Here is a 27,480-nt window from a genome sequence, read left to right as displayed (position 1 = left end):
ATAGCCCAGTGAGGCCTTGCGTCTTTGAAGTCCACTGAACAAGTCGGTTGGTATAGGCTGTTGATAAGGGCCCGAAAAGCGAGACGTCAAGGGGTTGCAGCCGGTGAGTAGAGTGAGGTGGGAACACCGCAACGATGATCCGATGCGCGTCGCACCAGTCCAAGAAGTCCATATTGATGTGGCTAGAGTGTCCATCGGTGATGAGAAGGCGGTAATCGCGCCCATTTCTTGCTTTCGCCTTGGTAAAGCGGTCGAAAACACCAATCAGCCACTCTTTCCCCAGTTCGTGACTCGTCCAGCCAGTTTCGGACGTGGAAAAGAAGGCTGATTGATGCTCCGGATCAAAGTCAGTGAGCCAAGTGTCCTGAACTTGTCCCGGCTTGCCCTGGTAGATGAGGAATGGGGGTAGCGATGTCATGTCTTGGCAGATGCACGCCAGGAATGTGATCCACGATCGGTTCCCATCCTGGGAAGCACCGAGCAATTTGCCTTGCCTTTTAGCATTGACATCAAATACTCTCTTCGTTCGGTTGATTACGCCCAGGAGAAATCCCTTCTCATCCATGTTATACGTGTTCTGAGGTAAGATGTCGTATTTGTCGATTTTTTCACGGATCTTCCATGATTAGCAACGGACCAAAGGCGCTACGAGTCTGCTTACTAGATCAAAATATGCTCTATACCGAGAAGCATTGTCGGCTCTTCTTCGTGCTATATCAAATCCATCAAACCAGGTACAATCGATCTCGTTGCGATGGCGCTGGACGAAGCTGTATGGCCAGTTCTTTCCGACCTCGATTTTGGCTATGTCCTGGGCAAAATTTCGGATCATGGATAGGGTTGGCGGAATGCCACGCAGTGAGAGTTTACGGATATAAGTAACAAGATCTTGTTCCTGTTGTTTTGAAAGACGAGACTTATACAAAGAGTCGGCATCGCGTCTTGCCCTCTGTTTGCCCTGATGGCGGCGGCGCAGGGTAGTCTCGTCACATTCGAACTTTTTAGCGGTAGCAGCATAGTTAATAGATCCTGAGGTTTTCAGAAACTCGAGCGCTTTATCGATTGCTGCCATGGTTGTTGAGTTATTAAAGATTGAAGTTGGGAGTGAATATCGGTGTGAGTCCGGCAGATCATCGGATCCGGCGGATCACCGGGAAATCCCTTAACAACCTTGTAGAGCATCTGTCCAGGCTGTTGACCGGCTAAGCCCACTATAAGCCTGCAATACCACCGTTTCTGAGGGGCAGTGACACCTCCCAAACTGGGTTGTCCCAGGTACAACATTCAGACACAAGAACGACGACGCTTCCAACCCGAACCGTTCAGTCGACTTGACGACGAATCACATTTAAACGACGCCGTCGACTACATCTTATCGGCCGGCCGGGCTTGGCGCGAGGTTTCGGGATACGGACCAGGTGATAGTGGAGGACGACGACACCATGGCCCGCCTCAGTCGAGTTCGAGATCCAGGAAGCCCGGTCTTATTTCAAGGCCCCAGCAGCTTCTCAGCTCCTCTTGCATCACCCCTAATCGCTTGGCCCGACAAGATGCTTCTGCCAGGCGCACTAACCTCAGTAAGTACCTGGGTGCCATAGAGACAATTCAAGCTAATTGGGTGTTTCCAGGCGCATGGAGCCCTGAACCTTGCAAGACACAAAACCCACCGAAGACGGCCCCGGCTTCGGCCAGGGTCCGAACCCTTCGTACGAGCAGCCCCAATTTCCCCGACCTCAACGCCGATGGTCTGGAGTACTTAGACCTAACCAACGATGCCTCTGAATCCTCCGACTCGCTACCGTTCAACAGCGATGCGAAACTCTGCCGCGAAGATTACGCATCTCGACCCAATCTAGTGGCCTCGAGCGGTAGAAAGAGAAAGAGCAGTGAAATCAGTGAGGAAGAATTCAACGACCTAGGCGATTTCCTAGCCATCTACGAACTTCCTGGTACCTATTCTCCCACCTCGAGCCTTGGGAATCCATCCGGAACACGTCGACGAGACGGATCTCGCGGCAGTCGAACACGCCGAACCCGCGATGGCTTCAAAAACCATCTGTCAACCGAAATTTCACCCATCAGTGTGGAGGGCGAAGATGAAATACTATTGCCCTCAAGATATGTACACAGCCCGCTTGCTCATGAGCAATCCCCTCGGAAAGCGTTACCTGTCATCGACACTCAACACCCCTCGAAGGGACCAACAAGCCCTTTGAAGGAGTCTGCTGTTAATTCTGAAGCTTCCAATCCAGTCCATCAGACCAACTCGCTTCCTCCTCGAATGGAGGATGGCAGGGATGAGTCATTCATTCCTGACTCCGACGGAGAATTTTTGATGCCCCCTTCCCATAATAGCTCAATCGCCATCTTGGACGTCTCTACGATCAAACCAGCACAAATTTGTACTCCTGCAGGGCCGACAGCTATGCCTGCAGTCCAGCCAGGCTTTGCTTCGCTCTCCCAACGCCTCATTACTCCAGGAATAGCCGCCCCTGGAGTGCGTGCCATCGCGTCAAACAGCTCGCAGACCGCCAAGGCTACCCCTGAAGGTTCTTTCAATGAACTTCCTAGTAAAACCCTTCCCGAATCAAGTCAAACATCGTTTCTTCTGAATCAGTTGAGTTCTCAACCATCGACCTTGACTAAATGGAGTGAGTTCATGGACAAGCTCATTCAGCAAAACGATAAGAATTTCATAAGAGCGATTAACGAGCGCTTGCCGAAGGAGAAGCGAAGTGAGGTTAAGTCAGAAAAAGAGCGATTGTTACGACAACAGAAGGCCTTCAAACAACTCACTGCCCCAACGGATGAGTATAGGACACTTTGTAGGAAACGCGAAGAGCTTACCCAAGTCATTACTCAAGCCTACGCCCAAGGCCTTGACACGGATGAGGACGAAGTTCGACTTGATGACCTCATCGATGAAATCCAAGCGGTGGAGCATGTCCTACTCAAAACAATCGATGGCACTGGGCTAGATGTAGCTAGATTCCTTGGGGCTGTCCAGAAACCAACGCATGGTCGCCCTCCTGCATCAGTCATTGTGAAGGACACTCGACCAATGTTTCAAAAGAGTGCCAACATGTCTATGATGTCGAATATTGCCATACTAGCCAGTGAGATGGGTACGCGAGTCGTTCATGAGACTCAGCTGCCCAATGCTTCTCAGAACCTGCAGTACCCAGCAACATCAAGGATTGAGGCCTCGCAAAAGACGAGTGCTATCTCCCAGGAAAACAACGCTGTTGGGGCTCCTCTTTTCCCGAAAGACACCGCAAAACCCTCAAATGCACCTTATCAGTCAAGACCGGCGACGAGACCATCAATGGTGGATCCCATGCCTGTGGATACAGAATTTGGTGTCGGTGACGACGGCTTCTCTGATCTGGATGAACTCCAGCTCCAGCCAGTGCTCAAAGCTGCGAGAAACTTGGTACCAGGCAGAGGAAGTCCGCCTCAAGCGACACATCGTCGCCCTGGCGATGAATTCAGTGACTTCAGCGACGATGAGGAGATGCTTGCTTTTGCACAGGATTATGAGACCCGTCAGTCCCACGTTCCCATTTCGCAAGACTTTAGAGAAGTCGTCTCGGAGACAACTGGTAATGCTGGAGCTGTTGCAAAGCCTCGAACCTCATCAAAGAAGCTATTGACGTCAGTAGCGCCAGAGTCAATCCCTGACGAGCTGATGAAACATCCGTGGTCACCTGAAGTTCAAAGGATGCTCAAAGACCGGTTTAGAATGAAAGAATTCCGCCACAATCAGCTTGAGGCTATCAATGCAACATTGGGAGGTAAAGATGCCTTCGTTCTTATGCCAACGGGTGGCGGCAAGTCTTTATGCTATCAATTACCGGCCGTTATCGGAACTGGCAAAACTCAGGGTATCACCATTGTGGTGTCGCCCTTGCTCAGTTTGATGCAAGATCAAGTTGACCACATGAAAGCTCTAGGCATTCAGGCTGTCGCTTTCAATGGCGAGTACTCTGCCGAATATAAGAGACAGGTTATGACTGCTTTCGAGAAGAGAAGCCCAGAGGACTACATCGAGCTCCTGTATGTTACCCCTGAGATGGTGAGCAAGAACACTACCTTCAACAATGGGATGCGAACCCTGCATCACAAGGGTAAACTTGCACGCATCGTCATTGATGAGGCTCACTGCGTCAGTCAATGGGGCCATGATTTCCGGCCAGACTACAAAACTTTGGGCGAAGTCCGCCAGAGATACCCTGGAGTGCCGGTCATGGCTCTCACAGCCACCGCGACACAGAACGTCATCGTCGACATCAGGCACAATCTCGGAATGGACAACTGTCAAACGTTCTCACAAAGCTTCAATCGTACAAATCTACACTACGAGGTTCGCGGAAAGACAACGAATGCCAAATGTATGGACGAGATCGCGTCGCTGATCAAGTCCAAATATGCGAATCAGAGTGGGATTGTCTACACGGTCTCACGAAAGAACGCAGAAAAAGTTGCGGAGAGTCTTTCGATCCAAGGAATCACCGCCAGGCATTACCACGCAGGCCTCGATCCCCAGGAGAAGGTTGAGGTACAAACTTCCTGGCAGCAGGGCCAGGTCAAGATTGTCGTTGCAACAATTGCGTTCGGCATGGGCATCGACAAGCCAGACGTGAGGTTTGTCATACACCACGGACTTCCAAAAACCTTGGAAGGATACTATCAGGAGACGGGTCGCGCAGGCAGAGACGGAGAACCCTCCGATTGCATTCTTTTCTATGGCAAACAGGATATAAGGATCCTGAAGAAGTTGATCGCTGATGGTGAGGGTAACAATGAGCAAAAGGAGCGCCAGATGACTATGCTTAACCGTGTCACGGCATTTTGTGACAACAAGTCTGATTGCCGTCGGGTTGAAATTCTTCGCTATTTTGGCGAGGACTTTAGTGCAGCACAGTGCCGCAAGACTTGCGACAATTGCAAAGCTGGTTTGATCTTTGAGCAACGAGAATTTTCTGAGTATGCCATTGCAGCCATCAGGGTTGTTCAGGCGCAGAGGAGGATTACTGCGGTGCAATGCGCCGACATCCTCATGGGGAGGAAGTACCCCCCTTACGAGGCACGTCGCTCAGATGACTGGTATGGAATGGCAAAGAGCCTTAAGAAGCATGAGCTGGCTCGAGTACTAGATAAGCTGTTAGCCGAGAAGGCATTTCATGAGAACAACCAAGTCGGACATCATGGCATGGCAATCCAGTATTTGAAACTCGGATCGACATACCGTCTATTTCTCTCAGGGCAACGGAAGCTCATGTTATCGGTTCAAGTACCGGAAGAGGGCGCGAATAACAAGCCTTCCAAGCCCCGGTCAAAGCAAGCCAGTAAGAAGCCGAAGGATCAGGATGTCACCGCCATGCCGTCGCCAGACGAGTCTTTACCTGTTGGACGACGGAGAAAGAAATCTCCTACTGTGGAAAGCGACGATGAGAATGGCGCCATGACATTGAACGGCTATGCGAATGATGGGTTCATGGTAAATGATAACGAGGATGAAGAGGCCTTTGAAGAGATGCCTGAACACCAACCACTGAAGCCGCTCTCGCGGTCGCCTGGGCTTCCAATATCCATCAGTGCCGAGTTGGAAGACTTGAACGAAATACACCGGGATATTGTCGACGGTTTCGTCCGGGAAGCAAAGCTAGCAGGGGAAAAAATCCGAAAGCGGGAAGGGCTCAGATCACCACTGTTCACCGAGAAGGAGCTTCAGGTCATGGCCATACAGTGGACAACTTCTCTTGACAAGATGTCTAAGATTCCAGGCATCCAGCCTGTCATGATTCATGGACCGGAGATTCTACTTATCTTGTGGAGATACTACAGCGGTTACCGTGAGGTCATGGATCCCAAGCGCTCTGGAGGTAACGGCCAGGAGATTGTGGATCTGCTAAGTTCGGACGTCGAGATGGGTGACGATGCCTACGAGGACGAGGATGGGGAGGATTCTCCCTACTTCAACACCAATAAGAACGCCGATATTCGGGCCTCTCCGAGCATTTAGAGTGGAAGTGCCCTTCCCTTTAGGATTCAGACTGTTCGTCTGAAAGTCCTAGATGAAATCATTTAGAGATATAAACCGGAGAAGAACTCTCATCTCAATAATTAACAATCAAGTTGAGTAAAATATACCTTTTACTCAGCACTGCTGCGCAATATAAACATCATGGTATCGGCGCCAAAGCGAACTGTACGGCGCTTTGTAGGTCCTTGCAGCACGACGAACACCTGTAGGCCAAACCTTGGCGGAACTTCCATCTGATAATAAACCTAGTCATAGCGTCCAACTGTTTGACTATTACATGATGAAGCCTAATTAAAATTAAAGCTGGGATCTTGCGCTTTCTTTTTCTATAACCCTTTTCCATTTTAACCCTAAAAATATCAATGATGTCTACCCCCTGTCTTCATTGGCGTATTTACGGATTTGGTGAGAATGTTCAATGCGGTCTAACAGACATCGTCGTCAAATTAGAAAGGGTTAGAAGTAATAAAATAATAAATATCGTTCTGTTTACCTTTCTGTCAAATAACTTACTCCATGTTGCGTAACCCCTTGCCACAGATCGGCGCTAACTAACCCCAAGCACCAATCAGCGATCCGACATGAGCCAAAACGATAAGACATAAATCTGTTGACCCCGCGACCCATTTTCTTAGCCGATTTAACTTAAATCGCCTGCGAATAACACCTCAGTAGGGCCTAGTTCCGTCATGGCGAGTAAGAAGAATTCGATGGCAATGCCTTGGAGGATATAGAAGTGGAAGTTAAGGCTGCCTCTAGATGCTGTATGCGCTTATCGATGGTGCCCGCAATTACGTCGTAATTCGCTCAGACCACGTGACGACTTATCCCCCGCAAAAAGCAGCCCGTGAAATCGTGTGCGCGGCGCCTGATAAGTGCATTTGATAAGTTCCCCGCAACTTATCAGGCCCCAGACAGGAAACAAACACCACGTAGAAAGGCCTTGATCGACCGAGATGGCCGCAGACGACTCGTACACGGCCGCAGACGAGCGTGCCCGTGCCGCCCGGAGGGCGGGCCTTCAGGCGAAGAAGGACGAACAGCCGGCGAACACGGCACGGAGTTATGCTGCGAAGCAGCGGGAGTGGAAGGCGCGTTCCCCCGGCCGCCGCCCTCTCTTTTCCCCTTTGCCCTTATCTCTTTTTTTTACATAGAGTCCCATGGGCGGCTAACAGACGAGAACTTATAGGCCTGGTGCCGTACGCCTCGGGCTGCGGCAGATGGCTCACTTTATAGCTGGCCCGACGGCGAGCTCGTAACCCCAGACAAGCTAGCAGCGTGGCTCAAAGAGGATATCCTCTTACGACGCGTTGCCCCGCCGCAAAAGAAACCACGGGCACGGGGTAAGGGCAAGGGCAAAGGAAAGGCTGTACAGTTACGGCGGCAGCTCGAACAGGAGCAGCTCGAGGCCGCGGCCCTGGCAGAGGCCGAAAGCCTAGCCGAAGCCCTAGAGGTCCCCCTGGCCGAGGCCGCCGAGCTGCTTGCGGATGACCGCGAGGGCTACGTGCCACCTACGGCCCTTGCGCCGGCTGCAGCAGACCTTGCCGAAGGATCTCCGCTTACAAGGGGCACTATCGACGCCTATATCGCGGCCGTTATCGAGCTCTGGCCAGTGATCGGAATGGTCTGGTCTGACTTGGTCTTGGTCTGGTCTAGACCGCCAAGACTTGGTCTGGTCTGAGGATTTCTCAAGACCATGGTCGGACCGGTCTTAATGGTCTGGACCGGTCTGGCTATAAATAGATCGGGGTGGCTGAATCTTAGACTAATGCAGTTAGAACATTGAGTACGGAATGAAATTATGAGCCCCTGAGAACAGCTTGAGTTTTCCACTCACATAAAACAATCAAGTCCATAACAACCTGCTTGTATGCTATTGTTATGGAGTCATCAGCTCCACCCTTACCGTCTCCATTGACTATAATGGTACCAAATTCAACGTCTCTTACACCATCTCCTGTCCCTACGTCGTCACCCACCCCTACTCTATCACCAGCCCCTGTTCGATATCACGAACCTCCGGATGAGTTCGTACAGGACCGTATCACCTACGTGAAACGCGCGACAATTACAAAGAAGGGATTTCGTCTAGGTTCATCACACATCTGGAAGTACGGCCTCCAATACATTCGAGGTAGCGATAAGAAAGAGGTGTATTACTGTCACGAGTGCACGGCTGGAAAGAACAAGCAAGAATTGTTTGTTATCAATGGCACTTCTAAGGTCAGAAATCACCTAGAACAGAAGCACCAGATTGATCCCCAGAGTGGTATCAAGAAACATAGTTCGACACGGAAGTCTGTACTAGATCAGCAGAAGAGCGCGGCTGCTACTAATACCTTCTTCTGGAAAGACTCAATGGAGAAGTTCAAAGAGCTTCTAATTCGTTGGATTGTGTACTGTCATATTGCTTTCTTTCAACTAGAAAATCGGTATTTCCGAGAACTACTCTTCTTTTTGAATCCGGCACTTCTCAACCACCTTCCAAAGGCAGCGAAAACTATTCGAAGTTGGGTTATGGACGCCTTTATGTCGAAGAAGCAGCGGCTCAGAGAGGACCTCCAGCGCTCGCGGAGTAGAATCTCCATCTCCTTTGATCTCTGGACCTCGCCAAACCCTTACGCTATTCTAGGTGTCATCGCCATGTGGATTGACACTACTGGCAAGCGACGAACTACCGTTTTGGGTATACGACGTGTGTACGGCGAACACACTGGCGAGAATCTTGGATCAGTTGTGCTTGAATTGCTAAAAGAATATGATATTGGCGGAGATGAGATTGGATATTTCATGCTGGATAATGCCTCGTCAAATGATACCGCTGTTGGATTTATACTCAAGGGGCTCTGCCCATGGATGGACTCGAAACAACGTCGCCATCGCCGACTTCGCTGCTTGGGCCACATTGTCAACCTCTGCTGCCAGGCGTTTCTCATGGGTCGGAACTGTGAGAAGTATCTAGCAAAGCTTGAAAAGCACTATCAACGCGGAGACTATGCGAAGGTGGAAGAGCTCTGGAAAAAATTTGGATGTTTAGGTCGGCTTCACAACCTCGTACGATACATTAGGCTTACTCCACAACGCCGTGAGGAGTTTGCTGCAATCGTTATCGGCGGAGATCTCTCTGAATTCGACGGGCTCGAGCTTATCCAGAACAACTCAACACGCTGGAATTCATGGTTTCATTTAATTACACGGGCATTGAATGTTCGGGAACGTTTAGAGATTTTCTCAGCTCGCCATGTACCTGGGAAAGGCTCTCAAGGGATTGCGAACTTTAAACTTGATGGATAGCACTGGTTCGAGCTTGAAAAGATTGAACTCGCTCTAAAAGACTTCTACGCTGCAACTTTGCTTTCTGAAGGTAAGAAGACGTCACTTGCTGACTGGTTTTTAACCTTGGACTGTCTTCTTCGAGAGATAAGCGAGACGAAGGATCACTACCACGATATCCACTCTGAGGACGATAATAACTTTACATGGAAGTACCTTCAAAGCTGCGCAGATGCCGCGTGGTCAAAATGTGCCGAGTACTACAACAACCAACAGCTGAATTGGCAGAATCGATTCCCTGAAGATACTGACCTTCCACCGGCATACTATGCGGCTCAAATCCTCGATCCATATCGCAAGTGGGCATGGTTCAGGCAAGAGTGGGTTCTTCACGGCGACGAAGAGAAGAGGAGGTGGTTTGATAACGCACAATCAGCGGTGAAGCATCTCTGGGAGACAGAGTATAAGGGAAGACACCCTGTTGAGATGCTGCCACCACCGGCCAGGAAGGAGAGAGCTCCTGACCCAGCATTCGATCGCCAGCGGGAACATAAGCGTATTCGAACAGACGCTCCGGTCTCCACAACAGATTTGTATGAACAATATATTTCTACCGACAGGCTCCATGACGACGAGGCAGGTTACGATGACGCCATTGCGTACTGGCTATCTCGTTATGACTCCCAGAGAGATCTCGCTCCCTTCGCTCTGGATCTGTTTGCGATCTCACCTATGTCAGATGAGTGCGAACGCCTTTTTAGTAGCGCAAAGCTTACTATAGTTGATCGCCGTGGTAGGCTGAAAGCAGATATCATAGAAGCTTGTGAGTGTCTCCGGGCTTGGTATGGAAAGCCCCAGGTTGAGGATGACAGTGATAGCGAGGATAGTGAGAATGACAATGAATGGATTGATAGCTACTCGTAAAATACATTTCCTTTCTTCCTTCCACTCCTTCAGCTGTCACGGGGCCAGAGGCTTTGCAGCAAGCATAGCGTGTATTGACGAAGAGGTCGCTTAGGGAGCAGAAAACGTTCTGCCCTTGAGCGATAATACCGTATTTATCTGAGCGTACACGTGACCTGTCACGTGGAACCCTGACAGCCTCATTCTTGGCGGTCTTGTTGGTCTAACCGGTCTACCAGACCGGTTATTATGTAAGCAGCTGGTCTGGTCTGGTCTGGGGGTCCAGACCAGACCAGACCAGACCATTCCGATCACTGGCTCTGGCGGCTCCAGGTAGCCCACGGCAACGCAAACACGGAAAACCCCCGGGGCGCCGCCGTACGAGGCTTCCTTGAGCAACGCGGCCGGCAGCGGGGGAAGCATGACCGCGCCTCCTTTAAAGACCGCGGGACTGACGGGATCCAGGCCGGCTATTCACCCGACGAATGGCTCCGGGTCCAGGATCTCCTTCTCAGCGGGGCTACATACATGCCGCAAAACCTCCGTACGCGAGTTGACCTCCTATTCGGCCACTACTACCTCTTACGGGGGGAAAACCGCCGTAAGATGGAGCTTGCAGACCTGTCTCTACTCGACTATCCGTCTTCAGAGGGCCCGACCCCCTGTGGCTGCCTCGTTACCCTTTTGCGAGACGGTAAGCTAAACAAGACGGCAAAGAAAGAGTTCATGGGTGCCCTCCGGCATAAGGACCCCTTGTTCTGTACGCAAGGGGCCTTAGCACAGCTCTTCTTCTGGCGCTGGCACGTCGCCGGCGAGCCGTCCCCGTCCTTCCGGCGCCGCCAGGACTGGTATCGGATCAAGGTTCTTGTCGGACGGGACCGCGAGCAGGAGCTCTCGTACCCGACGCAGCTACAAGAGACCTGGCGTATCTTCGGTGCTGCTGGCCTTATGGCGTCAAAGAAGACGCACCTCCCGCGCAGGGTAGGTGCCCAGGACGCGGAGACCCACGGCACGTCGCTCGCCCAGATCTCGCAGGCCGGCCGCTGGAACCAGAGCGTGCTCTGCCAGGCCTATCTTACGCTGTTGAAGCAAAAACGGTTGATTGTGTTGTTGTTAGTTCTAAGTTACATGTGTCTGAGAGGAGCACAGCTCCTTACATAGTATCCACATCGCAGCCACCAGTAGGTCGGACCACCTTAGCCACACTGTCTCAACACTCCCACTCGAGCTGCTGTTGGGCTTGATGTGCACGCCTGTCGAGCCTCGTTAAAACCCCAAAAACACCTTCGTGGGTGAAAACTGCAGGGAAAGAGCTATCTCGACATGGGCGCTCAGGATCTCTTAATGGTCTCGTGCAATCTTGGAGCAGTGAGTCTTCTTCTGTCCGCAGAAGATCTCCCTCCAAGTTCATCTTTGCACCTTTCCTTTCAGTCCAGTGCGATCCTGAACTTGCGGGTCTTCTTCTTGTCCACAGAAGATCTCCTACTGACACCCATCTTTGCACGGTCTTGCAAGCTTTCTTGGGACTGCAGGTCTTCTTCTATCCACAGAAGATCTCCTGCCTCTGCCCGTCTCTGCAGGTCTTGCAATCTTTCTTTGGCATCGTAGGTCTTCTTCTATGCACAGAAGATCTCCCACTGAAGCCCATCTCTGCAGGTTTCGCAAGCTTTCTTGGGACTGCAGGTCTTCTTCTGTCCACAGAAGATCTCCTGCCTATGCCCATCTCTGCAGGTCTTGCGATCTTGGGGTTGCAGGTCTTCTATCCGCAGAAGGTATCCTGCCTACACTCGTCTCTGCAGGTCTTGAAATCTCTCTTAAAATCGCAGGTCTCCTGTCCATGATAGGTCTCCCACTTCAGTCCATCTTTGCACGTTCCTCACGCTCGGCACAACCTTGAGATCGTGGCTTTCCTTCTACTTGCTTAGAAGCTCTCCCACTCTAACTCACCTTTGCGCCTTTTTCACGTTTCCGTGCAATCTTGGATCCGTGGGTCTCCTGTTTGTCCATGGCAGGTCTCCTGTTTTAGTTCATCTCTGCACCTTCTCATGGCCGTCGTTCTTTGAGACCTAGTGCTTTTCTAAACAGTAAGAAACGATCCTTTGGTAAAGCCTTTGTTAGGCCGTCGGCCACTTGTTTGCCTGTTGGAATGTACTGGAACTCAACGGTTCCATCATTGACTTTCTCTCTGCAGTAATGATGCTGAATATCAATGTGCTTAGTTCTTGTATGGAACTGGGGATTCTTCGACATCGCGATTGCTCCTTGGTTGTCCCCGAAGATTATAGTTGTCTTTAGTTCTGGGACCTCCTTGTATTCTTTCAACAGTTCTTGGAGCAGACCTCGCAGCCAGACTGCTTCTTTTGCGGCTGCGGTTTGCCCCATGTATTCTGCTTCGCATGAGGACAGGGCCACAGTTCTTTGTCTCTTCGAGCTCCAGCTGATAGCGCCCGTACCGAGGTTGAACACATATCCAGACGTTGACCTTCGAGTCTCCAGGTCTCCCGCCCAATCCGAGTCGGTGTAGCCGAGGAGAGGTTGCAGTCCTCCTTGGTACACTAGTTCCAGATTTTGTGATCCCTTGAGGTATCGAAAGATACGCTTGACAGCTGTCTGATGCTCGTTGGTTGGGTTCGCTAGGTGTCGACTGCATAAGGAGACGGCAAAAGCGATGTCGGGTCTCGTCCCCAGCATGAGATACATCAGGGATCCGATCGCCTTGGCATACCACTCTTTGAGTTCGTCCGCTGCCTTGTAGCCCGAGTCTGGTTCTCCGAACTTGCTTGTCGAAACTGGTGTGGCATTGGGAGCGCACTGGTCCATTCCAAAGTCTCTAAGTACTTTCTCAAGGTAGGTCGTCTGCGACAAGAAGATCGATCGGGTGGCTCTGTCTCTTCTTACGGACATGCCCAGGTAGTATTTGCATGGGCCCAGGTCCGTCATCTTGAACTTGTTGCACAGAGCTTGCTTGACCGCCACGATCTCGTCCTTGGAGGGCCCGGCAATAAGCAGATCGTCCACATATACCGCAATGAACATGTAGCCTTTCACAAAGACTCCCATATCTGAAAGTAAAGGCTTGAACCCGAGTGTCTTAAGGAAGGTTGAGAGAGTCTCGTACCACACCCTTGGTGCTTGCTTCAGTCCATACAAGGCTCTCAAGAGCTTGCAGACTCTCCCACTTCCATCGTCGAATCCTTCCGGTTGCTGGACGTATATCTCCTCATTTACAAGGCCATAGAGGAAGGCCGTCTTGACATCCATTTGTTCCAGTTCCAAATCTAGTGCTGCCGCGATGGCAAATATCATCTTGTAGCTCATCGGCTTGACAACAGAGGCGAAGGTTTCGTTGAAGTCAATTCCTTCCCTCTGCTCGAATCCTCTCACGACAAAGCGGGCTTTGTGCCGCAGAACTTGCCCATTTTCTCCTCTTTTGAGCTTGAACACCCATTTGCCTCGAAGGGCCTTTCGTCCTGGGGGAAGCGTGACTAAGGTCCAGACACCGTTTTCAACCAGAGATCCGTGTTCATCCTTCAGTCCTCCCCACCAGAGTTTTCCATGTACACCCTGCGTGGCTTCCCTGAAGGTTCTTGGTTCGGACTGATTGATGTCGCGAGCGACTAGGTACAGTTGTTCTGCAACTGTTGCTAGGAAGGCGAAGTTCGTGCTGGCCAGTATGTACCTCGACGGCAGCTGTCCCCTGGTCGATCTTTCGGGCAGCCGAGACTCTGCATGCTCCTCTGTTTCTTCCGACGGCACTTCACGCTCGTCTGTGGCAACATGGATACTCGATCTGGTTGACTCTTGGTCTGGATCCCATCCTGTGTCTTCCAACAGAGGCTCATCTGGCGTTGTCTCTCCACGGCCCGCTTCCCCGCTTCTGTTCGCCTCTCTCGACGCGATCGGAAGGGGCGACGGCTCTAGAACGATGGCATTTTCCGCATCGCTATCCTCTTCTCCGACTACTCGTCGTCGTTGCGATGGTCTCTGGTCACTTATCTGATGCGTGAGATTGTCGAATGTTGGTTCGACATTTTTGACGTTTTCAGAGAAGACAACATTGTTAGACACAAAGACTCGTCCCCTTTTGTCAAGGAGTATATAGTTCGTGCTGCCCTGATAGCCGAGAAGCTGGCAGGGAATGCTCTTCGACTGCATCTTCTTTCGTTTAGAGGATGGAAGCAGAGCCCATCCTCGTGAGCCAAGAACTCGCAAATGGCTGAGGTCAGGAACATCTCCATACCAGGCTTGGTATGGAGTAGTAGAAATGCTCGCCGTAGGACAGAGATTTCGGATGCGGTTCACTGCCTTGAGGAAGTACGGCCACCACTTCAAAGCGAGTCCGGATTTGAGCAGTGTCGGTGTAAGTTTTTCCAGGATGATTCGATTGAGAACTTCAGCCAATCCATTTTGTTCGTGTTGCTCAGTTCCTGTGTAAGAGAGTTTGATTCCTCTGTCCCGGCATAGTCGAGTCAAGCTGTGGCTTCGATTCTCTCCCCCTCGGTCGAGGTGCAGGAAGTGACATCGTCTTTCCGGTCTCTCGAACTGTTGCAACAGATGATGGAAACACTCTTCAAACTCTGACCGTTCTTTGACTGGGTACACCCAGGACATTTGAGTAAAGTCATCAATAAAGCAAACCCAGTACCGGCTGCCGTCTACTCCCACTTCTGGGAATGGTCCGGCAATATCTGCATGAATACACTCCAGAGGGTAAGTGCCTTTCTTGATCGGTCGGACATGGGGACATTCCCTGAGTTTGCCCTGTACGCAGGCTCCACATGGGTTTGATGTAGAATCATCCGGTCGAATTCCAGTAGACATATTCATCAGTCTCTTGATATTCCTCTCTCCCAAATGTGCGAGTCGCTCGTGCCAAAGGTGCAGTCGAGGATCTCCCACCGAAAAAGATGCCAAAGCGGTTTGAAAAGGACGGTCCTCAACTTCATCGACTACATATACGCCTGATATTCTTGTCGCAGTGAGGACGACTTTTCCCTTGTTTGTAACCACTGCCTTCCCATTCCGAAAGACAACTTCTGCTCCCTTCTTCTCTAGTGCTGACACAGACAAGAGGTTCGAATGTCCTTCTGGAACATAAAGAGCGTTATCGAGAGTAACATTCTGTGATCCATTAGGCCCTTGAACGCGGAGGCAGTACGTTCCGCACCCTCCTGGCATGACCTTTATGTCCGCAATACCATTGATGGGGAGACCGTGGTACCTGTGAAGTGATGTAAAGTTCTCCTGTCGACAAAAGATATGCGAGGAGGCGCCACTATCCAAGACGTGGATACGTTCGAGGGCCCGAGTTTGAAGAGATGCTTGAAGACCGGAAGGTCCGAGTGATGAGCCAATCAATCCAAGGTGGCCTTGGAAGTCATTTTGCCAGAGTGCCAGTCGAGCTTGGTCAGGTTGGAGGTGTGCAGGAGTTGTATACGTGGCAGATTCCAGTTCATCATTCGTCTTCTCCCTTTCCTTCTCCCGAACCTGCATTTTACGTTGTCGTCTCTCGTGACCAGCTTTGATACGATCTCTTCTAAGTTCTGGGTGGAACCTCCAACAAGTGGACCTGTCACGCCCTTTTCTTCCACAGTATCCACAACATGATGTATCCTGAGCCATCATGGCTCTATGTGCCATCTTGGCCGTGACGCTTCTTTGTCTGTCCTCCTCCTGAGATGCGGCAAAGATGGCGGTTTCAAACGTAACGGCCTCTTTGAGAACAACGTTGCGATTGCTCGGATCTCGGATAGGAAGGATGTTGTGATTCTGATTGAAGGCAGTGAGAAATACTTCATAGTCCGGACCAAGTCCACAAAGGAACTTATTGACAAAATGCGGTTCCCCGATCTGGCAGGTGTCATCCATCTCCAAGAGTTCAGCCCTGACTTGACGTAGCTTATTTGCGTATTCCATGACCGAATCGCAAGATTCAAGCGTGAGTTCTTGATATCTGCGGTCGAGCTCTTGGAAGATGGCGCTTCCGACGGGCCGATATCGGGTCTCAAGGTGGTTGATCATGCCCTGAGCCGTCGAGATCCCCGTGGTAAACACTCGGGCGTTATAACCGAGACGACTTCGAATGGCACCGCATGCTCGATCTTGGCGGCTCCTCCAGGCCTCAATCTGGGTTGCAAGGTCGTTACCTTCTGTTGGTGGTTGAGCATTCCTGGTCAGAAGGTCTCCATATCCACACATGTCCAGAAGGTCGAGCATTTCTCTCTTCCAGGTCAGCCACTGGCTGGTTTGCTCCAGCTTTGGAATGGTGCCGGAACTGCCTATGAGATTGAGCGATTCTTTGGAAAGGGACATGATAGATTCTCGTAGAAGCTAATGATTAAGAGACATGAGGGCGAACGGCAATCGACCAGTCTTGGATCGAGTCTTTGGAATGAATCTTGGCTGCGTTCGGCAACATGATAATGCCGTGCAAATAGGGGTTATCGGAGTCGGGTAGAGATTGTCCGAAGGGTGAAACGCCTAGCGGTCTCAGATATCCATATCATTCCCTCCGTCTGGAGGAAGGGCAATGATCTGATGTCGATCATGTTGCAAACCACGTTTCAGGCATTCTTGGGCTATGTGGGCGTAGGTCGCCCGACCGGAGAACTTCAGCAATCTCAGACTGAAAGGCCGGTCTGGTCTGGCGAATCCGTCTACCAGATTGCAATCTGGGAAAATTTTGGTTATTCAAGATTCGACGATTTAAATTCGCTGCAATAAACGGAGGGTCAAAGGATCTTTCTGTAAACGTTTCTAGACATATCCTGTTAGCGGATCTGCAAGCTCTATCAGAGATCCAAGAGGGAAATAGCTCCAATTAAGCTGAATGCGTATGCGCAGTGGAAGGAAGCCTTTCGACTTCTTGTGTTATCTCGGAAAGTAGAAAGGAGACAGAAAACACTCAGCTTTTTGGTTGGAGAAAAGGTCGTGCCCTCCGGGCTCATAACCTGTTGAAGCAAAAACGGTTGATTGTGTTGTTGTTAGTTCTAAGTTACATGTGTCTGAGAGGAGCACAGCTCCTTACATAGTATCCACATCGCAGCCACCAGTAGGTCGGACCACCTTAGCCACACTGTCTCAACAATCAGTCCCCTCTGCACCCGATCATCAAATTCATGCCGTTAAATAAGGTCCTTCTCATCACACGCTTCATCCGCACCTTTGATCACACACAGCTCGATGTAAGCGATGAGAGCAATCTCCCGAAGGTATTCCAAGCGGCCGAACCGTGGTCTAACCACATACAAGAAGTGGCATCACAGCTCTTTCTTCCTGGGACTAATATCACTATAGATGAGTGTATCCCATCGAGTGCTAACTGACGCCAGGTACATGGAGATAAGAGTTACAGCCAATCAGCGTTCTGCCCAGAAAATTTTGACCCAACCAGAAACCGCACCTTATCCGTAGGATGGAGATAAAAGCGGGGTAATTGTACCTGGCGCCAGTTAGCACTCGATGGGATACAGGTCATCTTGAACATCTATGTTGGACATACCACAATGCCGTTGTGGCGGCTTCTCGGCGAGCCTCTCTATGTCTCTACAGAACTTGCTACAACATGGCCAGAGGTAGATATGCTGGACGAAAATGGCAAAACTGTAGAGCGAGGCGTAAAGAACGCGGATGGCTACGTAACTCTGCAAGGCAGCACTGTCGCCGGCGTCAAGTACATTTATTCTCTTAGGGGTGGGGACCCGTTCAAAGAGCCGACCTCAACCATTACATGACATCTACATACACTTTCCAGATGATCTAACTAACCCCAGAACAATATTCCTGGCTGGAAGAACTACATCTTCACTTCAATCTACCAGAACCCGCGATTATCTGTACGCGTTGTGGCTACGCCCTCGTTGTGGATGGCGACCGCGTTGGGCGTCATTTGGGAAAAGAGCATCAAGTTCCTAAGCATAAGCATCGAAAAATTAATTCCCTACTGCTTGTAATTTACTAAATTACACACTTTTCGTCCGTGCGCCAACCCCCTGTCGTCATTACTTTCATGAAAATACATCCTGTTCATCCGTGCACGCTGGTTCTGCCCTTATCAGGGCTCAATGGCAACAAGCCACCGAGGCAAACCTCTGGGGTAGTCTTTCCTTATCCTAATTCTCAAAGCTTTCAACGCAGAGCTCTGTAGTGTGGTGGACGCTAGGCGGCTAGGATCCCTGAAGGGATGGATAATAGAGGTTATTCCTTTTCCGAAGAAAGAGAAAACAACAGCCTTGGTCCATGGCCGTTATCGGTTTTGCTGCAAACCCTGTCGAAAGCCCAAAAACGGCTTGCTTGACCGGCTGCAGCCATAAAAGCCCCTCAGCACAGACTGACCGCACAGGGCTTGATAGCAGGCAGCTGACCACGCAGCGATGGAAGCACAGGGCTATCGGGCGTTTAGTGGCACTTGTGACAGACTGACAAGTGCAGGCGAGCAACTGAAAAGCGGCTCGGCGAGTCACTTAGTGGCGCGAGAGGACAATTGCGGCATGGCAGTGAGGGGAACCGAATTGGCAATCATTGGCTGTCGTATGTTTCCTCAATTGTGAGGTGACACGCTTTACCCCGCAAACCATGTCAGAATCAAGCCGTTGTTAGGCACACCGGCCCGCTCCGCGTAAGTAGCTATTTTTAGCTTGAATTGGATTTTTAATAGCTTATTAAAAAGGGTAGCTTTTAAAGTGTAATCGCGGACGCGCTGTTGCGAACATTCGGAGCTATTATGCGAGGCGTCAAAGTTGGCATCTTCACAAGCAGACGTATCTGGCGTGCGATTCGTTTGACAAGGAGATTGTTGATTCGGTTCAGGATCAGCGAGGGGTCCCACGTGTGACTCGTATGTCCAGATTGGAGCGTCTTCCACTCGAGCCGGGGATAATATTGGCGCAGTGTCTCGCCCGTGGCGGCCTTTGACTCAGTTGTGCCAGGATTGGTGCCTGTGCTATCTATATATTACTCGTTAGGGCATGTCACCGCAAAGAAATTCAGTGCCAATGGCTTACCCAACTGGTCTGCGATGCTGACTCCTGTAGGTGTCGTACCAGTTTGCGAATCATCGCCCTCATCGTCATCTTCATCTTCCGTGTCAGAGTCATCTTTAGAGGGAACCAAACTTGCCGCATCCTTGGATTCTCCAAGAGCCGAGAGTGCCTCCTTATCGCACAGTGATATAGTGACTGCTCGAGAACCAGGGCGAGTGAAGCTTTGACGCAGCGTCTGCTGCCCACACCAAAGCTTGAAGACCATTACATCAAAACGGACCGTACACCTATCTACTGAGCAGCGTTAGCGCTTCACCCATCTTATGGGTATGACTACTTTGAGCGGCACTGGAAAAACGCGATGGATAAGCCGCAATGGTATAGCGACATGCAGTCCGCTGTGGGTAGCCTGTTCGATGAATACGTTCGACAGGCTGAAGTTGAAACTCAAGCTCAAGCTGGGCTTTTGGAAGATGAAGCCAATGAGATCGAAGCTGACGTTAACGACTACAGCTCATTTGGAAATAGGTCAATCCGCTCATTAAATACGCAACGAAGGAAGGTCAAGGCAGTTAGCGACCTTGACCTATTTCAGACACGGCCAATCTACCCCCAAGATCTCGACGTTGCAAACCCTCTTGAATGGTGGAACCGGCATCAATTGGAATATCCAGTCTTGTATCGAACTATCGAATGGCGCTAGATCTGTTCTCAATTCCTCGCATGAGTGCTGAATGTGAGAGGGTGTTTAGCCAGACAAAGAAGATGATCACCGACGAGCGTAATCGGCTAGCACCTGAGGTAGTCGAGGCAGATCAACTCCAAAAGCACTGGCTAATGAGAGGGCTGGTAGTGTAGAATTAATGCTTGCGTACGAAGAGCAAAAGAGTTTCAGTGTGTATAGTGCCATTTAGTGAACCCCCTTTCAGCAGCACGGTAAAAAACCTCGGGATCACTGGATCAGACTGTCAGGCCTAGACCGACCGGGCCGCTGAAGCCAGGCAAACCCAGACCGACAGACCGAAGGGGCTGGTCTGAGTCGGTCGGTCTGTTAGCCACACTGGCGAGGAGACTGCTAGGACAGCTCTGAGCTGGCTAAAGGAGTCACCAGGCATCTACGACGAATGCGACTCAGCTTTGTGATGGATAAGGGGACGATTGGACGTAGAAAAGAGTATCAAGATGCGATCCGGAGGCAAAAGGCACACTGGGATGACTTTCTTGCAAATTGAGCCAACATGATCCCTCCATAATCTGGTAGCTAAACATGCTGCAAAGACACCATTTACAAGTTGCTTTTGGCAACTTATCTGAAGGGTTCTTGCAACTTTCAGCGGCTTCACAATCAATAGCTATAGTCTATGTTTCGTCCTGACCAACGCTAAGTGGGCACCTTCTGACCGCGGCTTCGACATTTCTAAGAAGCAACCTTCTGACGGCTAAAACCAAGGAGAGGAACCCGTATTCCAGTTGTTTGCACGGTTCAGCAGCTGCCGAGGCTCGCTATGGTCAATGTATTAGCTTAAGCGAATCCAGTAAGCGGAATTAGGGGATAGCATACCGCGAGTGCACCTGTTATCGGTGTAGTGGCCGTTCACGTAGCAGCCGCCAGTCTTGTGCCAACCGCTTCGGACAATTTAGCAAGAGCATCTCTCATCATGGCGCATAGCGAGACGTACCAGTTTTGATCTCCACCGATGATGATGCATTCTCCAGTCTTCACACAAGTGAAAATGTAGTCATTTCCCCTGTACACGGTGTCCGAGATTCCATATTGGGTGCCTGGCCCTGAGCGACAGTTCACAGTTGCAGAACCACCAACAATGGTGCAAACCCGGGTGGACCGCTTGAAGATTTCGTCGCCAACGTCGCGAGCAGCGGTAGTGCCAGGAGCAGGTTCAGCACCCACCATAGATATGTCACCACCACCGTCGACCGGGGCAGCCATGAGGCCGGCGGGGAGGAGTGAGGCAACGAGGAGGGAAACGAACTTCATGTTGCCGGACGGAAGCGGAGGCTTGGTTGCTTCGCTGCTACTTTGAGATAGAGTGTGATGGTCTGCAGTCTTGCTTCATGGGACTCGAGAGGAGTGGACGCAGGTTTTCCGTTTCCTTATATAGAAGTTTAGAACCCTCCTGGCTCCAGCCATAGAAGTAACACAACGTAAGACGGCATAATTCCCTTCCCGGACTAACATGGAGGAAGCTGCTTCGGTATGATGCTTCTGACCGGATGAAGGAGGAGATGTGGAAGTCGAGAGGGCAGGCCGATGTAATGCTAAACAAGAACAAGTAGGGCTCTCGGCCTGGCAAAATTTTAACCACTTGTTTTCCTTTCAAGTAAGTGAATTAAGCTTCCGATAGACATGACACGTATGACACCGGCCGGACATCACTCCTCTTTTAGTGTAACCCTCGTATTCTGGGCCATTAGCCCGCATCTGGAGCTACTAGTACTCGTCTCTACCCCTTTTGTCATTGAAAGGAGTGACGCCTAGATAGGAAGGTGACAGTATTAACCCCTCAAGACACTTCAGCCTGTATATACAGCCATCTCCACAGCCAGACGGACTTATTAGATTATTAATAGCAGAGACCCACACAAACTTCCGCCGCAAGTCGACGATCGACGGAACAACCCCGTGGGGTTAGTGCTAAGGCGTTTCCTGGAGAGCGCTTCTCTAAATGTGCGACAGGATCAAGAAATATACACGATTCACCTTAATATCTGACAGTTTGGTGTCTTATCTCCGGTGGGCTGAAGCCTGTCTTACCGGCCAGTGAAGTACTAAGATGCCATTCATTGCTTGTGATGCATCATGAGTGCTCAATCGGCCCGTTCCTATCGCGAATCTAGCCCCGCACCGCGTCCTGTCCGCGCATCACGTCCTGTCCGGGCGTTTCCGCGACCCGCTTGTGGCTGCCTTTCCGACTACGACCTACCAGCTCCACTACCGTTATGTTAGCACCCGAATCGCAAAGAGTCGTGTTGCACTGAGCGTGCTTAAAGGGTTAAAGTGAATATGATGAGCAGCAGCAATGTGTTGATTGATTGTTGTCTAAAGTGCGGGGTACTCCAGCCCACAGATTTCTACTTGAAGCACACAGGTTGATTACTAAGTGCTGTTGTTTCCTGAGGCGGGTTGAGATCATGCCTAGCCTGCGACAAGTCCTCATACGTAATTGATTGTTTTCTTCTTTCTTGTCAGCACTTCCACCAGAATGGAGACGTTGGTAGTACATCACGCGACACAAGAGCGACAGCAACCCCGGCCGCAGTTCAGGCTTTGTGTTTTCATTGAAATTAAGTATCGCCATGATGATATTAAAATCTTCGCTTATAAGAAAACGTAATTCTTTACTATTACTCTTTCTCTTCAGGCTTACCCCTCTAGTCGCCGTCGCGCCAATATTACGCTTCCTCGTCTTATGAACCTCGTCCCAGCACTCCTAGATCTAAGGAGTCGTTTTAAGGTTAGTCTTCATCTCTAGACAAGTCGCCTCGGAAACGCATTCCGACGCTCCCGCGCTTACCTCTTATAGTTACTCCTTCCGCCCTTATTTTAGGACCTACTACTTTTGTAGCTAGCTCCTCGTGAAAGGGCAAATACTAACCCTACTTACCTAGCTTCACCCTCGTAAACCGTAAGACGGGCTTCAGCTGCCGAAAATGGGACACTGAGCACTTAGGGAAGCGAGCTCTGAGATGCCTTGCTACTAACAGCACGAGACTTGGCAGAGGGAGGACTTTCTCTATATAGGCCTCGGAAGATTACGTCAGAAACAGGGAAACGAGACTGTATCATCGGGAGAGAGCCCTCCGGGTTTGCCTCGGGCGTAAGAGTGTATGTGTATGTAGAGCGCACGATCCTCCCTGCTCGCAGCCCGTACTTCTGTTGTGCTGCATTTGAGGGGGCTAGTGGGTACCGAGTGCATTGGTGGGTTGTCTTAACTGATACCCAGATAGTGAGGCTAGGCGGCCAAGCCTGGATATTGGGGGCTCAATCGACCTGAGTCCTACCAAGTCCCCGTCACCACCAGCCATACACTTGTATTACTTTTTCTGGAATCCAATTTGCATAGATATTGCCTCTTGCAGAAGCATAGAACAGTAGCCGCCGAGTGCTCCACCGAACAGCAAGGGTGATTGGTTGTTCCTCGCTTCGTCAACCTTAAACTTCAGCCACTCGGAACAATTCAGTAGGTGATCCTCGGGTAAGCAGCTCATTGAGGCAGGAGAGAAGAGTTGCATCTGTCCTATAGGTCAGCTTCATCGCGTTGGCTATACGCCGCTCAGTTAAGCGCTGTAACAGTGACGATGAGCGACGACGAGTACGACAGTAAGACGGGCATGAGCCGGGAAGTCACGAAGCAGAATCGCATGGTTTACCGCAAGACGCCGAACCCAAAAGACTTCTCTCGTTGTCGAGCGCCCTAGTTGAGCATGTGGATGTATTGCCTCTGGGAGTATAAATATGGCCACCCGTCCCAGAGGTAGCAAAGAAATTAACAGCTCGTACAAGACACGGAACATAAACAACTTTCAAGCCGATTCTTACTTTCTCTTTCAAAAACTCAAGATGAAGATCAGCGCCTTCTTCCTCGCCGCTACCTTGGCTAGCGTGATGGCCGCCTCCTCCCATGTCCAGGAACCGGCCCTCGAAGCTCGGGCCGCGTGTTGGAATCGAAGCAGCTGCGGCAGAGCCTGGAGCGGCAAGTGCGAAGACTACTGCAAGCCCTACAAGTTCTCTCACATGGCCACGACCGACTGCGGCTGGTTGGCGAAGCGCTGCTGCTGCAAGACCTAAGGGAGTGCGCGGCCAGCTACTCTAGGTGCCGTGCGATTTCGGCGATTCTGCCCCTCTACGACAATATTTATAGGGCGAGGGCTCTTTCGGCTTTGTGGGACTTTTGCTGGTGGATGACGGAGGCTAGAGCCGGGTGGTGGGTGAAACTGGTTGGGTATCCTTCCGATAATGTCAATGGTACTTAGCCGAGAACCGCTAGAAATATACGGATCTGACAACTCTGCAGCGCTTCTTTGTTTTAAGCAGAGAAACCAGGGCCAGGTTTCAGTGGCTTTCTCTTGGCGTACAATATCGTGATATGTCGTTCAGAGGGTTTCTGAACTTCGCCGTAATAGTGGGTTTTGCCTTTAACCGCTGTAGCTGGCAGGTTAACGGGCTATGGTTGACAAATCAATAAATCTTAGAAGCTCACAGATACATGGCTTCTACGGTCACCTAATATAATAAGCCTGGAATTAGACTTATCTTCTGGCCGGATTTAAGGCAGATAGACCTCTTTGAGCCACTCGACTGCGATATGGTTGTCCGTCGAGCCGTTGTCAGAAGTGATATATTACTAGTCGGCTATCTTCTTGAACTCATTGATAAATTATTGTTGCTGAAGTCCTTGGCTTTAAAATATAATCCCGTGTTTCAGAAGACGGCTATCTGCAGTCACGGCTTCGATAAAGCTAGTCTAAACGCGGGATTGAGAGCCTTTGAGGACGGCCTTCCTCTTCGGATCGCTACTGCCGATAACCAAGGAATCCAAGCCTAGATTCTGGAATGGATTATTGAATTTTATGATAAAGACGTTAATTACCCACCAAATCCCGCTATGGTACCACCCTTGTCAATATTAACTGTGTTCTCAGGCTTGATCTAGCTATACTCGCGCTCCTGGATATCGAAGTGCTAATTAATAGCCTTTGGGGTAAAAGAATTGAATCCTGAGGCCTCCTGGCGTTTCCCTTTTTCATGTTGATAACTGGATGACGTTCATGAACCTGGCTATCTAATGCGCACTGATAGCCCTTTCCCGGGCCTCGCTGTCTTAGGAGCGCAGCGACAGTGGCGCGAACTTGGCTGTGAGAAGGATCATAGCTCAAGGCGTCTTGCCGAAGTATCCAGGTAACTAATCTGGATCCCTGGGGCTTGGATAATAGTTGGGCAGGATGGGTGACCTCAGACTTTGATGGTATACCTCTTAATCAGCCCGAAAGAGTCGGTTGAGGGATGTCATGCTTCTGGGCGGCTTGGTTATGGGAGAGGCCGTAATCCGCGATATCTAATATTTCTTTAATAATGCCATCCTCTGTATAAGACGCTCGAGGCATTTTCAAGGCGATTATGGAAGGCTGGTGTAGATAAAAATCCTATAAGTTTTGGGGAGGACTGTTCGCGGAGGAGGCATTGACAGAAATTGTATGCTAGGGCTATGCGACCAAACCGCTTATATACTATAAAAAGAAATAGCATAATGCGAAACAGCATGAAACTCTCAATAAGACACAGCTTGTTTCATGTAAATAAGTTCAATTTCGGCCAAGCATCGTACAAGTGAAATTGAGCATTTTGTATGGGGAAACTATTTTTTTGCTTATTGGTAGAGGGGTCTTATCGGTGGAGGGGTATCGCATGGTAATAAGTTCTATCATTTCGCGCCTCTCCTATCCTAAACTATGGCTCCTTCATCACAGCAACCTACGGATTACACCTCACAGTCCCAGATGACTATTGATCCTACTGTTGATGTAGAATCAGTGCCATCTGAAGTCCTGAACTTCGATTGCATATTTCGCGCGACATATCCCAACAAGGGCCAGTTAGGACCATCAGGGAAGCGCAGAACGAAGGGAGCAGTTGTTTATGAATGCCTTGTCTGTTCTTCTGATCAGGCCTGGTCAAATTCGAAACGAGACAACGCCATATACCACCCGAAGCGCAATCACCGCGATATCGTTAACTCTTCGGATAGTACAATACTCGAACGATTATCAGACATGGGTCCTCCAGCAAAGCAAGCTGGGCTCGACAATTATTATACAGCAACCCCATCAGAATCGGCCCTCCGCAAAGTGTTCAGTCCTCAACGATATACTGAGAGCATGGTTAGCCTTCTCACGCGTCGTCGATTACCCTTTTCAGCAGTTACATGGGATGAGATACAGGATATAATGCTAGCCTGTAATCCCGCAATTGAGGACCTTCTAAGGACATCAAGACACGAAGCAATGCGCCATATTACCGCAAGCTTTGGCCTATATCAGTCGCAGTTGAAGGCTAAGCTACAGAGCGCCGTGTCGAAGATCTACATCTCATCTGATCTCTGGACATCGCCACATCGCCATGATGTGCTAGCAGTGTGCGCACGATGGGTTGACGAAGATTATGAACCTAGGAGAGCACTTTTGCGTCTACTAGAGATTCGACATAGTCATTCTGGTGAACATCAGTCTCGGCTTATCTTCTCGACACTCGACCTTTACGATATCGCGAACCAACTCGGCTGTCATACAGGTGATAATGCGACATCAAACGACACATGTTTACAGCATTTATCAACCAGGCTTAAGCAAGACCATAATGTACGTTATACTCATGCTTTGTTCTCTATCTAGTCGTCTTATCTATAGTAGATCAACTGGGATCCGAAACGGCACCGTATCCGGTGTATCCTTCATGTTATCAACCTATCCCTTCAAGCATTTCTTTTCGCATCTTCACGTGAAGCACTTCAAGCCGCCCTTGATGCTGCTAGCGATATCACCGAGGATGAGCTCTACGAACGGTTCAACTTCGCCCTGAACGACGCGTCTGGTGGTGATACACTAAACCAGCTAGATCAGATGGGAGCTCAGACGAGACATCCTGGCGGCGTCGCATTCAAAAAGGCTTCCGTTCAGAAGGGAAATCCTTCGAGATCAGATAATAGATCAGGCAATAACGCCAGGTGGAAGGGCTGGATTATGATCCCTGCGCCGCGCAAACTACACCGGATCGGGCTGTGGCTACCGTATCTCTTTGAGCGGCACAAGGCAACAAAGCGGTCAAGACAGGGATATCAGGCCAATTAGAGGAATTAATTCTGCCAATACAGGGTCAGTTTGTATATAAAAGGCCAGCAGCCAGTAAGAATAGATATAAAAAATTAGTAGCCAGTTAAAGTCAGGAGAAAAAGAGGCTATACTCTTATAAAAGTAGCCAAGCTACAAAGAAATACAGGCTCTTATAGCTGCCTCTATATGTAAAGCCTCTGTAGTCTTCTGGTATGTGGGGTCAAGTGGGGCGAGTGACCTTATGTTGCCTTGTGCCGCTCAAAGAGATAGGGTCAGAATCATCATATACAATCATTTTTATGATCAACAGACGTAATTTCTCTCAATTGGCTGGCTGACTTTTGTGTAACGTACTCCACAAGTGAGTGTCCCACCTATACTGTGCACCTAAAAATGGCAATTTTGGATTTCGCAAATTCCGCCATAGCACTG

General features: G+C 50.1%; 7 protein-coding genes across 7 annotated transcripts; 5 read left to right on the top strand and 2 right to left on the bottom strand.

Annotated features, from left to right (window-relative positions):
* Nucleotides 1-1,070: 1,070 nt before the first annotated feature.
* On the top strand, nt 1,071-6,025 carry BKA55DRAFT_595115 (uncharacterized protein; the record flags this gene model as incomplete). The annotated part of the gene is made up of 4 exons (XM_046195753.1): nt 1,071-1,116; nt 1,276-1,320; nt 1,426-1,460; nt 1,505-6,025. The coding sequence occupies 4 exons, from the start codon at nt 1,071-1,073 to the stop codon at nt 6,023-6,025; spliced, it is 4,647 nt and encodes a 1,548-aa protein (XP_046048058.1).
* Nucleotides 6,026-17,727: 11,702 nt separating this feature from the next.
* Nucleotides 17,728-18,174, top strand: BKA55DRAFT_514807 (uncharacterized protein; the record flags this gene model as incomplete). The annotated part of the gene is made up of 2 exons (XM_046187991.1): nt 17,728-17,859; nt 17,995-18,174. The coding sequence occupies 2 exons, from the start codon at nt 17,728-17,730 to the stop codon at nt 18,172-18,174; spliced, it is 312 nt and encodes a 103-aa protein (XP_046048057.1).
* Nucleotides 18,175-18,198: 24 nt separating this feature from the next.
* BKA55DRAFT_664685 (uncharacterized protein) lies at nt 18,199-18,902 on the top strand (the record flags this gene model as incomplete). The annotated part of the gene is made up of 3 exons (XM_046197710.1): nt 18,199-18,751; nt 18,811-18,839; nt 18,879-18,902. The coding sequence occupies exons 1-3, from the start codon at nt 18,595-18,597 to the stop codon at nt 18,900-18,902; spliced, it is 210 nt and encodes a 69-aa protein (XP_046048056.1). The 5' UTR covers nt 18,199-18,594.
* A 24-nt stretch (nt 18,903-18,926) lies between these two features.
* BKA55DRAFT_571917 (uncharacterized protein) lies at nt 18,927-19,544 on the bottom strand. Its single transcript, XM_046193108.1, has 2 exons — nt 19,255-19,544; nt 18,927-19,186 (listed from the first exon to the last, which is right to left on the bottom strand). The coding sequence occupies exons 1-2, from the start codon at nt 19,466-19,468 to the stop codon at nt 19,182-19,184; spliced, it is 219 nt and encodes a 72-aa protein (XP_046048055.1). The 5' UTR covers nt 19,469-19,544; the 3' UTR covers nt 18,927-19,181.
* A 20-nt stretch (nt 19,545-19,564) lies between these two features.
* Nucleotides 19,565-19,906, top strand: BKA55DRAFT_691552 (uncharacterized protein; the record flags this gene model as incomplete). The annotated part of the gene is made up of 1 exon (XM_046199654.1): nt 19,565-19,906. The coding sequence occupies one exon, from the start codon at nt 19,565-19,567 to the stop codon at nt 19,904-19,906; it is 342 nt and encodes a 113-aa protein (XP_046048054.1).
* An 814-nt stretch (nt 19,907-20,720) lies between these two features.
* BKA55DRAFT_515086 (uncharacterized protein) lies at nt 20,721-21,199 on the bottom strand (the record flags this gene model as incomplete). The annotated part of the gene is made up of 2 exons (XM_046188003.1): nt 20,721-20,829; nt 20,883-21,199. 2 exons carry the CDS (start codon nt 21,197-21,199, stop codon nt 20,721-20,723), a joined length of 426 nt encoding a protein of 141 aa, XP_046048053.1.
* Nucleotides 21,200-23,650: 2,451 nt separating this feature from the next.
* BKA55DRAFT_571915 (uncharacterized protein) lies at nt 23,651-24,243 on the top strand. The gene has a single exon (XM_046193107.1). It carries the CDS (start codon nt 23,678-23,680, stop codon nt 24,008-24,010), a length of 333 nt encoding a protein of 110 aa, XP_046048052.1. The 5' UTR covers nt 23,651-23,677; the 3' UTR covers nt 24,011-24,243.
* Nucleotides 24,244-27,480: the final 3,237 nt, after the last annotated feature.

Source organism: Fusarium redolens (assembly GCF_020744475.1).
Source record: "Fusarium redolens strain MPI-CAGE-AT-0023 chromosome Unknown BKA55scaffold_10, whole genome shotgun sequence".
Taxonomy (NCBI): domain Eukaryota; kingdom Fungi; phylum Ascomycota; class Sordariomycetes; order Hypocreales; family Nectriaceae; genus Fusarium; species Fusarium redolens.
The sequence above is the reverse complement of the archived record's forward strand: the minus strand, read 5'-3'. Positions and strand labels throughout refer to the sequence as shown.

Bases quoted from the DNA above. Each gene is read 5' to 3' on its own strand.
- BKA55DRAFT_571917 (XM_046193108.1), bottom strand. From the start codon at position 19,468: ATGGTCTTCAAGCTTTGGTGTGGGCAGCAGACGCTGCGTCAAAGCTTC.
- BKA55DRAFT_571915 (XM_046193107.1), top strand. From the start codon at position 23,678: ATGGCCACCCGTCCCAGAGGTAGCAAAGAAATTAACAGCTCGTACAAG.